Raw genomic sequence first — 13,072 nt, 5'->3', positions numbered from 1 at the left:
GTATTCATTACTGAGTCCTTTTTTTTGACACTTTGATTTCTGTTTTGGGGGGTTTTCAGGTTGTTTTGAGCTATGGTCTTAAACTTTTGATCAGCTGAAAAAAATCATGTTTGAGTGTTGAATGCAGTTTTCAATTAATTCCCAACTCAAAAGTTCTTGTCTCTTGCACTGATTTTTTCCTTATACATTGTGAAGCTCTACTTAGAACCTTCTTAAGATCCAATAGTGCAAAATGCAAATTCTTGCACTTTTTTGACTGGTCTTAAGATTTTGATCAGGAGTGTACATGTAAGGATTGCGCAATACATGTGRTTTTATCCAGGGGATTTAATTTTGTGTTTAGTAGGTTTAAATCTAATTCTCTTCAACAAACTGTTCGGAGTAGAAAAAAAATACAGGGTTCCTGCAGATCCTTAAAAAATCTTTAAAGGCATTGAATTAATCAATCCAAAAATAAGGCCTTAATTAGCCTTAAAATGTCTTAAATCAATCTTTGAAGTCTTAAAAAAGTTAACACATTGTACATAGGACGATTGTAATTCATTTCAAATATTAAAATAATTGGTAAAAATATATCGTTTAAATAATCACATGCAGACGTTCCCCTTTGACATCACTTCCTGTTACTTCACATGCAAATATCTCAACAATTGTTCATCTGAGCAACGTGAAATTTGTTTTGTAATATGTTAATAATGTTGTTATTCCAAAAATGCATTCACTTTTCTTACAAAAACTTGATGTCACAGGCACTTTAAGGTTTCATCTACAACAAATTGGGGTACGACCCCACTGTGGGTCCTAAAACTCCAAATTTTGGGTCGTGAGAGGATTTCCAGAAATTAAATTCAGTTTAAAACTGACAGCTAAGAATGTTTCTGCTATAGTTCGATATGGATAAAAACAATTGGTCTATTAGCCATCTTTTAATAATTCACCAAAAATAGTTATGAGTTTCTGCCACAGTTTTAGTTTTTTTTTGTCATTTGTGTTTTATGATGAAATTGGTCTTAAATTTAATTTCACTTGGCATTAAAAAGTCTTAAATTTAACTTGCCTTAAACTGCAGGAACCCTGAAATAAACGTGGCAGATCTTTTTAGATGTGAAAACTAAACCTTTTCCATCTTTTCTCCTTTCATCCTTTTCCAGAGTTTCCATCTTCATTACTGACTGGAAAAACAAACAAACTTTGTTTTGGTAGATTTTGATAACGAGCTACCGTTGTAATGCATTCTACCCTTTCTTGCACAGTCTGTGTTTTAGTTGCTCTGTTTTCTTCCCACCTGTCCAGAACAAGATACATCCACACTGAGCTGGGCATCCGAGAGCGACTGCTGGTCGGCGTTCTGACCTCRCGGGCCACCCTCAACACGCTCGCCATGGCGGTGAACCGAACGGTGGCCCACCGGTTCCACCGCACCTTCTTCTTCACGGGCCTGCGCAGCCCCAAAGTGCCCCACGGCATGACGGTGGTGGCGCACGGCGACGACCGGCCCGTGTGGCTGATGTACGAGACGGTGCGCCACCTCCACCGGCACTACGGCTCGGACTACGACTGGTTCCTGTTGGCCCAGGACGACACTTACATGCACGCGGATCACCTGTCGGAGCTGGTGGGCCACCTCAGCGCGGGCCAGGACCTGTACATGGGCCGGGCCGAGGAGTTCATCGGAGGGGAGGAGAAGGCGCGTTACTGCCACGGCGGCTACGGCTACCTGCTGTCCCGCAGTCTGCTGGCCCACCTGCAGCCGCACCTCGACGCCTGCCGCAACGACATCCTCAGCGTGAGGCCCGACGAGTGGCTCGGCCGCTGCATCATCGACTTCCTGGGTCTGAGCTGCGTGGAGGTGCACCAGGTAACAGTGCAGGTGTAAACACCCGGACTTTAGAGGGATCCATGATTAGCTGTAACATTACACTTTATTTGATAAACATTTATTTTAACTGTAAAATAAAGACTAAAAATACTGTAGGCTGTTCAGTTTAGTAAATTTTAAAAATATATATTTCAACACGGACGGAGCCATTTTATTTACACATAAAGCATTCTGGGTAAATGATGACGTGGATAGGTCCTCGGTGTGAGCGAGCTATATCCACCCTGAAGGTTAATCTTGGACAATATCTGATGACCGACTCTTTTAAATGAAACCAGAGAGCGTTGACAGAGAGGAGAAGGTAGAAATGACTCAGCCTGGAACTGAAAATATAGATGGAGGACCTCAGTTTAGCTTGTTAGTTTGTCGCACTAGCGCCAAGCTAAAACATATACGGCAATATAGCGTCAGCGCAAAAGCTAACAGGCTAAGCTGAGGTTCTTCTTCCATGAAGCAGCTCTGTTGTCCTCCATCCATATTTTCAGTTACAGGCTGAGTCATTTCTACCTTCTCCTCTCTGTCAACGCTCTCTGGTTTCATTTAAAAGAGTCGATCATCAGATATTGTCCAAGATTAACCTTCAGGGTGGATATAGCTCGCTCGCATTGAGGACCTATCCACGTCATCATTTACCCAGAATGCTTTGCGTGTAAATAAAATGGCTCCGTTCATATAATATATTTTTAAACTTTTAGTTTAAAAATGATAAAAACTGAACATGCTACAGTATTTTTACAGTCTTCATTTTACAGTTAAAATATATGTTTATTAAATAAAGTCTAATGTTACAACTAACCATGGATCCCTTTTTAAAAAACAAAACAAAAGCTTCTCTGATAGACATTTAAGTTTGTCTGCTTGGCTCACAGGGTATGACGTACCGGTACTTTGAGCTCGGGAAGAACGCCGACCCGGAGCGTGAAGACAGTGTTGAGTTTAAAACGGCCTTCACGGTTCATCCCGTCTCAGATCCAAACCTCATGTACCGCCTACACAAACGCTTCAGTCACATTGAGCTGGAGTGGACGTATCAGCAGATTCAGCAGCTGCAGGTTTGTGATGCATTGTTTTTGTTTGTCACCTTTTAACCTGTGCTGTGGTTTGTTTAATAATTAATTTCAGGTAGCACTGTGTGAAAATATGCAGTTTGTCTTACCCCACGCCCAGGGCAACTTACACACCAAGCTGAGGCAGAAATTCCAGCTAATACTTGCTTTGTTGTGACATGAAGAGTTACCTTCTTGTCTGATCTAATTCTCAGCAGGATCTGCCTAACATAAACCCTTAAACTGCTTGTTTCTGACGCTTTATTAATGAATTTTAACTTTAAAAAACTGCTCTGTTATAGCTTCTTTTACAGTTTCTGTTCCAGTGTTGTATAAAGTACCGCAAAGTGATATTTGAGTAAAAGTACAAGTATCTTATCTTACCAAAAAATGACTTTGGTAAAACTTAAAGTCTCCTTTAGGAATATTACTTGAGTAAAAGTCTTAAAGTATCTGATATTTTTTTTGTACTTAAGTATTAAAAGTAAAAGTATATTGATTTAAATGAGCAGTTAGATTTTCTGTAATGACATTTATTAGGAGGTGACCTCCCTCCAAACAAATGCAGAAATGTCTATATCATATTAAAATAATTAATTTATGTTAAATTTAGGTTGCACTAGTCTAGCTGTTTCAGTTTTATATACATATATCAAAGCTGCTCAAACATTTTCTCCAAAATGAAAATCTGTCTGCGGGCTGCAGCCAAATGTAATAATATAATTCATGAAATYCAAATACTTCTTAAGTACAGTCCTTTTATTTTAATGATTATGTCCTGCTGGAGTGTGACATGATTAGTTTGTGTACAAACTAATATGGTATCAGAATTTTACATATTTATACTTCTCATTCAACCAGTTAAATTCACTCTAAGAAGCACAATTTATATGGATAGAATTCATTTTTATAACAAGCTGGAATGAAAACAAGCAAAAATTAAAGTAACGACTTTCTTCTTGCCTTTTTTAAACATGTAAGGAGTAGAAAGTTCAGATAACTGTGTGAAAATGTAAGAAGTAGAGGTAAGAAGTAGGCTGAACAATAATTACTCAAGTAAGGAAACCTAAAAATTCTAAAAGAAAAAAAAATTGTATAGGTCTTCTGGACGGGTTCTTCTCTAATGAAACGTTTCGTCTCTCCTCCAAGAGACTTCTTCAGTCTGAGAGTTTCAGGCAAAATTCAGGCTTTTAAGCACTGCCTCCATGTGACTGATACTCGCATCACAAAGCAACCACTGTTCAAAAGAATGTCCCAACACAGATGAGCTACATCTAATGGCCAGAACTCTGCAGTTTTCACTCATCTACTGGCCAGCGGTCACTCTTTCAGAGATGAGGATGTTCTCATTCTTGATAGAGAGYAACGTTGGTTTGAGAGAGGAGTAAAAGAAGCCATTTTTGTGAAGAAAGACCGTCCATCATTAAACAGAGGTGAAGGCCTCCGTTTTCAGTTGTCCCCCTCCTACAGTGCTGCTATTGCCAGTATCACTCCACCCCCTGTTAACAATAGGTGTTAATTAGGTGTCAACGATAGCCATGTGATGTGAGTATCAGTCACKTGGAGGCAGGGCTTAAAAGCCTGAATTTTGCCTGAAACTCTCAGACTGAAGAAGTCTCTTGGAGGAGAGACGAAACGTTTCATTAGAGAAGAACCCGTCCAGTAGACCTATACAATTTTTTGATTTTTGATTTTTTTTTACCTGGATTACTGAGATGCATCAGGACTAAAAATTCTACTTAAGTACAGTAAAGTATTTGTACTTAGTTACTTTACAGCTCTGTTCTGATGTGTTCATCAGATGCAGATCAGTAATTTGAGCGAGCTGACACCTGAGGGGAGAGCCGGGGTCACGTGGCCGACAGGGGTCAACCCTCCCTTCAAACCCAAGACCCGCTTCGAGGTGATCAACTGGGACTACTTCACCGAGGAGCACATCTACACCTGCGCCGACGGCTCGCCCAAGTGCGAGATGCGAGGCGCTGACCGGGCCGACGTCGGCGCCGTCCTGGAGGTGGCCGTGGAGCGGCTCAACGAGCACTACCAGCCGCAGCTGCGCTTCCGCAAGCGGCGCCTGCTGAACGGGTACCGGCGCTTCGACCCCACCCGCGGCATGGAGTACGTCCTGGACCTGGCGCTGGAGGCCTTCACCCAGAAAGGCCACAGCCAGGTCCTCGCCAAGCGGGTCAACCTGCTGCGGCCGCTCAGCACCGTGGAGATCATCCCCATGCCGTACGTGACGGAGGCCACGCGGGTTCAGGTCATCCTGCCCCTCACTGCCCAGGACCAGGACTTCGTGGGCAACTTCCTGGACACGTACGTGCTGAACACGCTGGACACCCACGACAACGTGCTGCTGACGTTCCTGTTCATCTACGACCCCTTCGAGGCGCAGCGGGTCAGCCAGACGGACGTGTTCGCCGGCGTCAAGTCCATGATCGGCGAGGTGGAGAAACGCTACGGCGACGTGAAGATCCCCTGGATCAGCGTGAAGACCGAGGTGCCCTCGCAGGTCAAGCTGATGGACATCATCTCTAAGAAGCACCCCGTCGACACGCTCTTCTTCCTGGCYAGCGTTTGGACCGAGGTCAACTCCGACTTCCTGAACCGCTGCAGGATGAACGCCATCAGCAACTGGCAGGTGTTCTTCCCCGTGCACTTCCAGGAGTACAACCCTGCGGTCATGTACCGCGAGCAGCAGCCCTCCTCCTCCTCCTTCGCCTCGGAGTCGCTGCGAGACGGCCACTTCGACCGCCACGTCTTCGACGAGGCCTGCTTTTACAACACTGACTACATGAGCGCCCGCACCAGGATGGCCGCAGACATCCTGGACAACGAGGAGCTGCTGGAGAGCATGGACATCTACGACATCTTCGTGCGCTACTCGGGCCTGCACGTGTTCAGGGCGGTGGAGCCGGCGCTGGTCCAGAAGTACGTGCGGCGCACGTGCAACCCACGGTTCAGCGAGGACGTCTACCACCGCTGCGTCCTCAGCAACCTGGAGAGCCTGGGGTCCCGGTCGCACCTCGCCATGGCTCTGTTCGAGCAGGATCAGGCCAACAGCACGTAGGACCGCCGAGCCGGACGGAACCATGTCGGAATCAACCAAAAACGAACAAAAACAACTRGTGTCCTGCAGCTGGAAACACTTCTGCTCAACATAATTTATAACCTTAAAGGAGGAAGATGTTACGTGCATTCTATTCTCACGAAATGTGAGTCAGTATTTATATTTTCATTTTTAGGATCTCAGTGTCTGTATGAACAAATGCCTTCTTATCAAAATACTTGAGCCATTTGTCTTCTTTTGTGAAGATGTTAATGCTGAAAACAAGCTGCCTTTTCTTTCAGAAATGTCCAGTTTTTTAAGACGTATTAAAGATTGTTTGTTCAGAGTGTGTGTTTGTGTGTTTACTCCAGCCTCATTAGATGAATGGTAATCATTTGCAGCCTGATTGATCTTTTACTCATGGAGGAGGGTGTATCTGCTCAGCGGAGCTGAAAGGCACCGCGTTAAGAGTCACGACAGCGTGGAGATTCAGACCGACACTGTTGCTCAGTTTGTGTGAAAGCTGTGCTGCAGGGCACGCAGGCAGCGAACAGTTTGTTCCTCAGCAGCAGCAGCTARGCTCCGCCTCATCCTTCTTGCATTAAGTCAGTAAATCTCCACCCCCCACCAGGGCCTCCTTGAGTTTTTTGGCAAATATTCTGCACACGTCCCCGTGGGGAAGAAAAGAAAAAAACCCAAACCAGGGGTCCTGTCCGTGTAGCTGATGGTGCATTTAAAACCCCTGACGGTGAGGTGGCAGAGCAGGCTGAATGCCTTGCTTCACGTTTCCCTCGTCCACAGAACAGCTCCATGTGAGGCTGTGGGCTCAGCAGGAAGAGAAGGAAAAAAATGGCAGCAGAGTGAAAAAGCCTCTTATTTTATTTTCTGTGGGTCGACACGMTGGAAACGAGGGCCTCCACCTGCTTCCCTGTGGTGAAGCCAGAGGACAATAAAACGTCTGTCTGCTCGCCTTTCGAGGAACGCCTGGCTCGGGCAGGAAATGTAACAAATTGCAGCCTAAAGTCAACATGTCTCTGATGCAGGAGCGCTCAGTCACTGTGATGACACAACCAGCAGCAGAAACCAGGAAGTGACACAACACACTCCTCTGCTTCTGACTAAACCGAAAATGTGCTCGATGATAAATGCACCTTTGTCGTAGAACTTTACTTATGTCTTCTTATACTTTTTATACAGATAAATTTTGTGATGTTCTCTCTTAATTGTGTTGAACATGAGCCATACCAGCAAAAAGAGTAAAACAAAAGCACAGTTTCAGTGCAAAATAAGTAAAAATATAGATTTTTGCACAAAAATTAGTCCATAAAGACACCATCTAGCAATCCAACTAAACCTAGCACAAAAAGTCAGGAAATTTGTGTTTAATAGATTAGTTTTTGTTGTAACAAAGCCTCTTGACAATAAATCTTACAGTGAACATCTGATTGGCAGCACCTGAAGGCACCAGAAGCTCAAAACGAGTCATCAACAGCAAAATAAGCTGAAGATTTGGCAAAACATTCATGTGCACCTATTCAGCTCTACTGCTCATCCCACAAATGCCTGTTCCTTACAAATGTGGCACCGTTTAGAGGGAAATTAACAGACTTTCCAACAGTCTAAGATTTACTGCCAAGGATTCTTACAACAAAGAAATAACCTATCAAACACACATGTAGCCTACGTCTTGTGCTAAGTATAGAGTAGTATATAATCTACCTTTGAATCAGTTTTATTTTTAACAAGTATAACTTATTCCATTTAAATAAATCATTTTCTTTGTTGTCTGTCATTTTAGTGGGGAATCCTTTCCCATAATGCATCACTGTAAAGATGGTGGTTTCCTTTTATAAATATAAGGCTTGAAATTCTGATGATTCCACACCAATGAAAATTGTTTTTAAAACTCTTGTAAATTAAACCAGCTTGTTGGTAACTTGGTAAGAAATCGCCAAATTTCATCAAACTACGTGTCATTTTGCAGCTTTAAAGGTAATTAAACTTAGCACAAAAAGTAAGTAAATTAGTGTTTGGTAGATTATTTCTTTGTTGCAACAATGCACCTTCGCAATAAATCTTATATTGTTGGAAAGCCAGTTAGTTTCTCTTTTAAACGGTGTAACATTTGTAAGGAACATGCATTTGTGGGATGAGCAGTAGAGCTGAGTATGTGGGTTGCATACATGAAAATTTAGTCAATTTCTTTGTCAAACAGTGGGGTATTTTGCTGTTATTGATGCTTGTTTTAAGCGTCACCCAGGTACTGCCTGTTAGTTGCCCACTATAAGATTTATTGTTAAGAAGCGTTGTTACAAGAAAAAAATAATCTCCCAAACACAAATCTCCTTACTTTTTGTGCTAAGTATATTTCTGTTAAACCTCACAGAGACCACATCTTGTTTCAGAACCCAGAATAGGGACCACTGCTCTGGATTACACAATCAAAAACAAACAAACAAACAAAAAAAACCAATAATTAAAAATATAAATTAAAAAAAGACACTTCAGATGTTTGTGGCATTTACAAACTTTGGCAAGCGCTTCTTTATTTACATCCAGGCTGTCTCAACGGTGTCACAGCTGCTTTTCRTTTTCTTTTTACTTCATTATTATTATTTGTGTAACTTTAATCCCCCCACAACCCTTCAGAGATTTACAGTATTAACCTGTAGGTGACCCTCAGTGTACAGAAACACATGCAGGGGTTGAGACAAACACGTCAGGGTTTTTTAGTAGCAGAAGACACAGTAGTGATTCTGAGGCGCAGCTCCAGTTTCCTCCAGAAGAGGGCGSTAGTGATCCAGTGACAACAATATGGAAAGTCCTGGCCATGCAAAGAAAAGTCCCTCCAGGACTCAGATACTACCTAAAGTCTACTGTTTRTCACCTACAGAGTGCAGTTATTAGTCTCTGAAGAGTCACTCCTACAGTTAGCTGCTGGTAGGGCGTGTCATTTTTGGCAAAAAAAAAAAAAAGTTTCCAAAAGGCATTTCAACAAAWGTGTCAAGTCCTGCCCTTGACTGACACACACGTCCATGCCTAGCTTGTTGTTGTTTTTTTTTAAATATTTACACACTGTCTCATTAGATGAATTATTCCATGTTCATGGAGCATGCATAGGTCATCGTGAAATCACTTTTTGTGTACGCTGGGGCTAAAAAAACAAACAAAAAACAAAAAGATGACGATAAGAAACCCCGACAAGAGTTACAGCACAGTGCAAAGAACCCCTCCAAAAAAGGCTTCTGGTTTAAAAAAAAAAACACCCTTCATGTGACAGTACAACATATACATATACAGGTCAAGTGTTGTAAAAAAAATGGTGCAGATTGTTTTATGTGTTACAGATTCTGAGATTGAGGATAAAGGAGGTCGCTTTTTTTGTTGTTGTTGCAGCTCCCACGACAGATGCAGGATGGACCTAAAATAAACCAGCCCAAAGCCAAGATAGCACACAGAGGAACACTAACATTCCTGCGCTACTGCTTCAAAACTGCAACATTGACCCCGCTCCCTTAAAAAAAAAACATTGTATACTGTACAGCTGGCCTTCTTAAGGAGACAAAAACYTATTTACATTCACATCTCTAGAAAAGAACCCTTATTTTTCTTTTTTTTTTTCGTGTGTGTGTGCATAACTTAAAAAAACTTTAAAAAAATGGACAAAATCTCAGACTTGGACTTAAATGTTTGCTGAAATTAGATTTTAAAGGTTACAAAAAGCATTTGGGCCCAGATCTGTGTTTTTTGTCCACTTCTTTTTGTTGTTGTCATCGTAGCCTTTGGTAACACCTTTCAGAGCGTCAGCTTGCAAAATAACACACGAGAAACAGGAAGTGAGCGACGAGAAGCAAGAACACGCTTCAGAAATGTGAAAAAAAAATCTGCTCGTTAATTAATACTCGGTATCGCCTTCGTCATTTATAAACACACGGATATTAATGTTATAACACTTTAGTTCAGAAGTCTGTTTCTTTCTAATGAATCAATGAGTTTTGAAATTTTTTTTTAATGGACATAATTTACAGCCAACAAAATGTCATCTAAGCTTTGCTGGTGTAACTATTTAACCCTTCATAAACAAATCGAAGAGAAATTAAAACGCACGCAGACACACTTCAAAAAGAATCAAAGTACAATCATAAAAAAATGATTTAAAGAATGTAAAACTGGATATTACCTCATAAAAAAACAAAAACAAAAYAAACTCTGAGTGTCCAGAGACTCAGAGGTGTGTGAGCAGCTGGATGTGGAGTTTGTTTCCTTCTTTTTCAGGATTATATTTACAAAAGCAGAGCAGCTGAGGGATGACGGCGTCCAATCAGCCTCCTCGGTTTGTTTCACTTTAAAACACTGGTGACAAATGGAACCGAGATTTCTTTTAGTTTCATTAAAGATTTAGCGTTTCAGACTCCAGCGATGGTCTCTCTTTCACACACACACACACACACTCATTCACACACAGATCTCTGAAAACAAGGCGGCGGTGGTTCAGAGGAGCCCCTGTTTAAGTGTTGCGGACCGCCAAGGCCTGCTCCAGCTCCTGCCTCCTCTGCTGGATCTGTGGTGAGGACAAGAGAAGGGACACGATGAGTCCGGTGAAGAGGAGCTGACAGGAGGAGGACGAGGAGAACTTTGTTCACCTTGCAGTAGAAATAACGGCTGACGGCCTCTTGGGACCAGGGTTCGTGGTAAAACGACGCCCTCCTCTCCTCCTCAGGGTTCCCCACCACGTCCGTCATCAGCTGTGGAGAAGGAGACTCATCGTTTCTGAGGTCATCAAAAACTGAGAAGAATTGCATTTCAGGTTTTTGTTTTTGCCTGTGTCGTGCRATGTTAGGTTACAGAAATGAATAAAAAAATAATGGAAGTGGATGGAAAGTCCCCATGAAGATAGAAAGACATGGTGTGTGTGTGTGAGATTATTAAACCTTGAGGTCTCGGCTCTGGGATTTGAGCCAGTCTTGGATGTAGCCTTTGGGATCTCTGGAGAAGCTGAGCATGAAGTCCCGCTGGATCTTCAGCTGGTTGATGGACTCAATGGTCTCGTGGATCTGAGGAAAAATAAATGTCCAATAAAACCCTCTGCTCGTGACTGTGTGTGTGTGTGTGTGTGTGTGTGTGTGTGCGTGTGTGTGTTTGTGTGTGAGACATGAATGGTCACACCTCATGATTCATTTTGTTACTGAGAACCACAGTCCTGTCATGACGTGGAAGTTTAAGATGAGGATCCAAAAGCAGAACTCCTTCATTAAAGGAGACATACGATGCTTTTAAATCCTTCAGTTGGGGTCTAGATAAAGTGGAACTGCAATGCTTTGATCTGAATCCKTCCTTATTGTAACTCCACAAGCCCCCCTTTCTGAGGTGTGTCTCAGATCAACTCGTTTCGAGGCTGTCTCTTTCAATCCAAACGAGGAGCTTCATGCCCCGCCCCAGCCTCCAGCTTCCAGACTGGTTCATTCCAGCTTCAAAATATGATTAATAAATACCTTATCTATGGGTCCCTTGAAGGCAAAAGTCTTAAATAGAACTGTTTCTGAGCAGGACCAATGACTAATGATGATTTTGAGCAGAAAAGCCCAAAAAATGCTGCTACTTTTTCTGCACAATAGCAGTTTCTTTTGATACCAGCTGGGAAATCCTGATATCCAAACATGATTTGAGGCTTTCTCTTTTGAATGATGTTAAAAAATCCTTACTAATATATTTATATAAATATAAGATTTAGACTTTGAGCTTATTCTGATTAGCAACACAAATCAAGCCACATCTCTGTTAAAGCTCACGATGATTCAAGTTATCAAAAGTAGTTTTAAAAGCTGAGAATCTAAAAACAGACATCACGTGCAGCTTTCTGATGAAATAAAAACCCAGTGATCTGTAATATTCTCATTTCATCTCCTCTGTGTGACACTGGGACCGGACTCTGAGGTGAGCTCACCTTGTTGTCGAGCGAGGCGATTTCCTGCTGGTTGGCGGTGGAGAGGAGGAAGCTGCTCATCTGGCTCTTCAGGGGGTCCTCCACCTCCACGTCGATGTCGTAGCACGCCGTCTTCTTCTGGTCGTTGGGGTCCACGCTGGAAGGAAGCCAGGTTGTTTAAAAAAAAAAAAAAAACACTAAAATTTCTCCATTAACTAGATGTCTCAGTCACATATGGCACTTGTCTGCCTGATCTGCAGTGAGCGTCTGCAGCAGCAGGAGAGGGTCTACCTGATGACGTGGTTAATGACGATGGGGTCGGGCGGCAGGAGGAGGTTAGTGAGGCGCTGAGGAATCTCAGAAAACTTCAGGCGAGGGCAGTCAAAAATCTGTTAAAGAGAGGAAAACGTTTTTACATTTTATTCATTCAAAACCATCTGAAAGGGACTTTATGTAACAGAAAAACATTTGTTGGTAAAAGGTTTGTGTAAGATGGAAATACAGAACATTTACTGAAATCACAGTATATGACAGGGCTATTCAACTGGTGGCCCGCGGGCCACATCCAGCCCGCCAGTGACCAAAATGCGGCCCACCAATTGGTTCATTCATCTCTTCAGCCCAAACACCGGTTTTCTACTTTAATTAGTATAAGTTCTTTTAGTTAGACACAGACATGTTTGGTCTCTACAGAAACATCAGAATCTTAGCTGGAAGCTGGTAAAAACATTTTTATGAAGATCAAAGACAGATCAAATTACAAGCAGTTGAAGATAAAACCATTAAAATTGGTTAAAATTTTGGCAAGTCAAAGATGTCAAAATAATAGTTGTGGAGGCATTTTGTGCTTTTATTGTTTGTAGGTCGGTCGGTACTTTAATAATCCCAAGGGGAAATTACATGGTGGTCCATAGCTCTCATTCATAAAACAATAAAAACAAGACCCATCAGATTTAAGAAAAATAAAAAAAAATATAAAACCAAATAAATAAAAATAAAATAAAATCAGGAGGACAAAATAAAAAGTGTTTTATATCTCTACTTTTATTACCCAGGGTTCTGTATGTTGTATTCATGATTAAATACAGCAAAATAAACTATTTCAAAGGTAACAGATCTTTGTAATACTTGGATTATTTACATGACTTTAAGTGTTGGATGTTCGGCCCCTCAGC

General features: G+C 42.1%; 2 protein-coding genes across 9 annotated transcripts in view; one reads left to right on the top strand and one right to left on the bottom strand.

The window, feature by feature from the left end:
- The window catches only part of chpf2 (chondroitin polymerizing factor 2), an 8,648-nt gene extending 2,328 nt beyond the window's left edge, over positions 1–6,320 (top strand). For both annotated transcript variants that reach the window (XM_014008337.1, XM_014008336.1), the window contains exons 3-5: positions 1,294–1,858; positions 2,749–2,931; positions 4,727–6,320. In XM_014008337.1, the coding sequence (XP_013863791.1) occupies positions 1,294–1,858; positions 2,749–2,931; positions 4,727–5,995 (2,017 nt within the window). In that variant the 3' untranslated portion in view covers positions 5,996–6,320. The remainder of the gene's footprint in view (positions 1–1,293; positions 1,859–2,748; positions 2,932–4,726) is intronic.
- A 2,169-nt stretch (positions 6,321–8,489) lies between these two features.
- The window catches only part of smarcd3b (SWI/SNF related BAF chromatin remodeling complex subunit D3b), a 49,102-nt gene continuing 44,519 nt past the window's right edge, over positions 8,490–13,072 (bottom strand). For all 7 annotated transcript variants that reach the window (XM_014008339.1, XM_014008340.1, XM_014008341.1 and 4 more), the window contains 5 exons: positions 12,189–12,286; positions 11,919–12,054; positions 10,906–11,028; positions 10,618–10,719; positions 8,490–10,535 (listed from right to left, as the gene is read on the bottom strand). In XM_014008339.1, the coding sequence (XP_013863793.1) occupies positions 10,482–10,535; positions 10,618–10,719; positions 10,906–11,028; positions 11,919–12,054; positions 12,189–12,286 (513 nt within the window). In that variant the 3' untranslated portion in view covers positions 8,490–10,481. The remainder of the gene's footprint in view (positions 10,536–10,617; positions 10,720–10,905; positions 11,029–11,918; positions 12,055–12,188; positions 12,287–13,072) is intronic.

The sequence above is a fragment of the Austrofundulus limnaeus genome, unplaced genomic scaffold (genome assembly GCF_001266775.1).
Source record: "Austrofundulus limnaeus strain Quisiro unplaced genomic scaffold, Austrofundulus_limnaeus-1.0 Scaffold49, whole genome shotgun sequence".
NCBI classification, from domain to species: domain Eukaryota; kingdom Metazoa; phylum Chordata; class Actinopteri; order Cyprinodontiformes; family Rivulidae; genus Austrofundulus; species Austrofundulus limnaeus.
The sequence above is the reverse complement of the archived record's forward strand: the minus strand, read 5'-3'. Positions and strand labels throughout refer to the sequence as shown.